Source organism: Cannabis sativa, chromosome 5 (assembly GCF_029168945.1).
Source record: "Cannabis sativa cultivar Pink pepper isolate KNU-18-1 chromosome 5, ASM2916894v1, whole genome shotgun sequence".
Taxonomy (NCBI): domain Eukaryota; kingdom Viridiplantae; phylum Streptophyta; class Magnoliopsida; order Rosales; family Cannabaceae; genus Cannabis; species Cannabis sativa.
The window spans coordinates 33,115,653-33,118,750 of NC_083605.1; the positions used below are offsets into that span (position 1 = coordinate 33,115,653).

The 3,098-nt window shown below is 30.8% G+C and overlaps 1 protein-coding gene across 2 annotated transcripts; it reads left to right on the forward strand.

The window, feature by feature from the left end:
* The first annotated feature begins 352 nt into the window (after positions 1 to 352).
* LOC115716848 (BAG family molecular chaperone regulator 1) lies at positions 353 to 2,665 on the forward strand. Of its 2 annotated transcripts, XM_030645754.2 has the most exons (5): positions 652 to 855; positions 1,151 to 1,381; positions 1,475 to 1,731; positions 1,826 to 1,972; positions 2,087 to 2,665. In XM_030645754.2, the coding sequence occupies exons 2-5, from the start codon at positions 1,168 to 1,170 to the stop codon at positions 2,306 to 2,308; spliced, it is 840 nt and encodes a 279-aa protein (XP_030501614.2). In that variant the 5' UTR covers positions 652 to 855; positions 1,151 to 1,167; the 3' UTR covers positions 2,309 to 2,665. The 2 variants fall into 2 exon arrangements, with proteins under 2 accessions (XP_030501613.2, XP_030501614.2); XM_030645753.2 differs by having other exon boundaries at positions 353 to 1,381.
* The last annotated feature ends 433 nt before the right edge of the window (positions 2,666 to 3,098 follow it).

Sequence of the window (3,098 nt, forward strand, 5' to 3'; positions counted from 1 at the left end):
ATTATTTTATTATTATTATTATTAAAAAACTCACATGACTAAGCTTTTGGAAACGTGGAAATAATACTTTATTAGAATACAAATATAAAGTTTTAATTTTCATTTAGAATAAAATGACCAAAGTGTCCCTGTGAACCAATCATATTAGGAATAGGAACCACTGAACAAGACATTTGCCAACTGGCCGCAGTTATTTTCTTTGTCAGAGCTGGCATTAACATGTTGTTCCTCCTTTTTCGATTTTTTTTTTTTTGCTGAGCTTTCCAGTTTCAAGACAACGAACCATTTTTCTTTCATTATTATTAATTTAACATTTTATATAATATATATACTATATATGTCATATCAAGATAAAAAGTGACCAAAATCCTATCATAGTGTCAAAGTGTTAATATGACATCTAAATTCATCTGGGCTTTACTCCAAATACTGAAAAGAATACAGGTTAAATCAAACTCTGCATGTGAAAGTTGATTTTGGTTTTTTCCATAATTACCTATGATTTTCCCATATGAAAAAAATATATATATCTTTATTTGTTTATACAAATATATACGGGTGTATAAAAAAAGCCAGTCATTTTTTCTTTGTTGACTCTTCACGTAACTAAATTTTTCAATTATCTTTCTATTTATATATTTATTCTCTTCACTCACCTTCTTCGCTGGCCATTCATTCATTTTCTTTCCTTTTCCTTTTCCTTTTCCTTTTCTTCTCTCTCTCATTTTCTCTCCAAAGGGTCAGTGAATCCATAAACAGATCTCATCTCATCTCTCCCTTTCTCTCACTCTCATTTTCTTTTCTGGTTTATTTCATCATACTATTGAGTTCAAAACACCTTGCTTTGATTGAGAGGTATCACCTAATATACCAAAAAAAGCCTTAAACTTTTTTAGTTTTTTTTATTTTATTATCCCTGAAATTAAGACAATTAAGTCAAACATCTGGGTTTTCTTTGATTCCTTTTTCTACATATATTATGACTATTTCAAAAACCATTTCTCACAACTCTATAATTCTTTCTTGTCTTCTGGGTTTCCTCAAGTCTAAGGGAAGAACATAAAATCTTGCAACTTTTTCTTTCTTTTACTATTTTTCTTTTCACCTCATATATACATATACATATTCATACATACATATGTGTTAATAGAGTCTGTGAAGATAAGGATGAATACCAAGTTTTGGTCTTCAAATAAGAGCTCTGCTGAGGAAGAAGGAGGGCCAAGTGTGGAGCATTGGGAGATTAAGCCTGGAGGAATGTTGGTTCAGAAGAGAAACTCAGATGTGAATCCAAGTTCTGTGTCAACTCCCACCATAAGAGTTAGAGTCAAATATGGCTCTTCATATCATGAAATCTCTATCAGTTCACAAGCAAGCTTTGGTAACAAATTCAAAATCTATTTAGTATGCTATGCTCTCTTATTTTCATATTTTAAATGAGAATTTGACATTTTCTTATTTGTCGGGTGAGCAGGGGAGTTGAAAAAAAAACTGGCTGCACCAACTGGTGTGCACCATGAGGATCAGAAGCTGATATTCAAAAACAAAGAGAGAGATTCCAAAGATTTTCTAGATGTTTTGAGAGTTAAAGATGGATCAAAAATCATTCTTGTTGAAGATGTTGAGAAGAAAGAAAGAAGGCTCTTGGAAATGATTAAGGATGCAAATGTGCGAAAGGTTACTAAAACATTGAAAGAAATTAACTTGGAACTCAGCAAGCTACAAGGACAGGTAATCAAAATTTTGGCTTCAATTATTACAACTTTTGCTTTTCATGTCCAATTCGATTACAGATTGTTTATGGTTTGTTGCTGGAATTTGATAGGTCTTAGCCTTAGAACAAGCAGCATCTAAACATGACAAAATTGAAGACAAGGATGTGGATGTTTTGATTGAAATTTTGATGTCAAAATTAATCAAATTGGATGGAATTTCAGCTGAGGGTGATCTTAAACAACAGAGAAGAATGCTGGTACTTTAAATTTTACATAAACTCTTTTTTCAGTACTATTTGCTAAACTTTATATGCAGCCCCCCAACTAAGTTACAATTTTTGAGTTTTGGTTTTTCTTTTTAACCTTTGAAGGTGAAAAAAGTTCAGAACTACATTGAAACTCTTGACCAAGTAAAGCTACAAAAGGTTAAAATTAACAGCAGCATAGATGGAAGAACAAAAAACAAGACAATTCAAGACAATTCAAGGATGCGAAACGACATAAATTTCAGTGTAAGGAGGCCAGTATCTCAGAAACCATCCAAGAATTTTGAGTCTCCAATGGTATCCACAAAATGGGAAACTTTTGATTAATTTATAGAATCTTCCCAAATTCATCTTGAAAATTTCATGGTTCAACTTAATTAATCTTTGTTTCCTTTTCTCAATTTTCTTTCTGTCTCAAAATATTTTCTCTCATTCTAGCAAACTATCCAAGGATCTAGCTTTTATGATGCAGTGAAGAAAAATAATCTCTTTGAATAAATATAAATATTCTTTCTTATTGTGGGGGTAAATTGGAGCTTTGCAAATTTGTATATAAATATATATAGTTAAAGATATTGGAGTTGTGAGTTTGTGTATACTATTATGCTTTTCTATAAGTAAATAAATCATATCAAGTTGTAATTCACTTGTTGCATGAATAAATTTTATTGAGTTATTATGATTTCTTATGTGTGGCATAATCTAACTAATAACTAGTACTTTTCTAGCTTATAACTTCAGTCCATAAAATTTGATAAAGCAACTAAATCTTTTGCTTTTTAGTTAGTTACAGAAATGAACAAACCAAAATCTCTCAAGGGATTTTAGTTAAAGACATTTGACTTTGAAGGGTGCAATAAGTGACAAGGAACTCTATTTAATATTATCAAGTACAACATGTTATAAAGTGTTGTTCATAATAATAATAATAATTCTACAAAATCATTATTGGTACTTAAAAGGGCATGTTACTTGCTGGAACTTGAGCTCTGTAAAAGTTTGTAGTGGTCTGGAATGGTCGGTTTAGTTCTCGATTGATAAACCAAAGAGCACTTCAATCCAACACAAATAAATAAAACCAAACCTAAACTACATGACAAAATCCAAAACTGTGTAC

Excerpts from the sequence above, each read along its gene's own strand:
- LOC115716848 (XM_030645753.2), top strand. The coding sequence starts at position 1,168 with ATGAATACCAAGTTTTGGTCTTCAAATAAGAGCTCTGCTGAGGAAGAA. Across the intron at positions 1,382-1,474 it reads CAGTTCACAAGCAAGCTTTG|GGGAGTTGAAAAAAAAACTG; the intron begins GTAACAAATTCA and ends TCGGGTGAGCAG. Across the intron at positions 1,732-1,825 it reads TCAGCAAGCTACAAGGACAG|GTCTTAGCCTTAGAACAAGC; the intron begins GTAATCAAAATT and ends GGAATTTGATAG.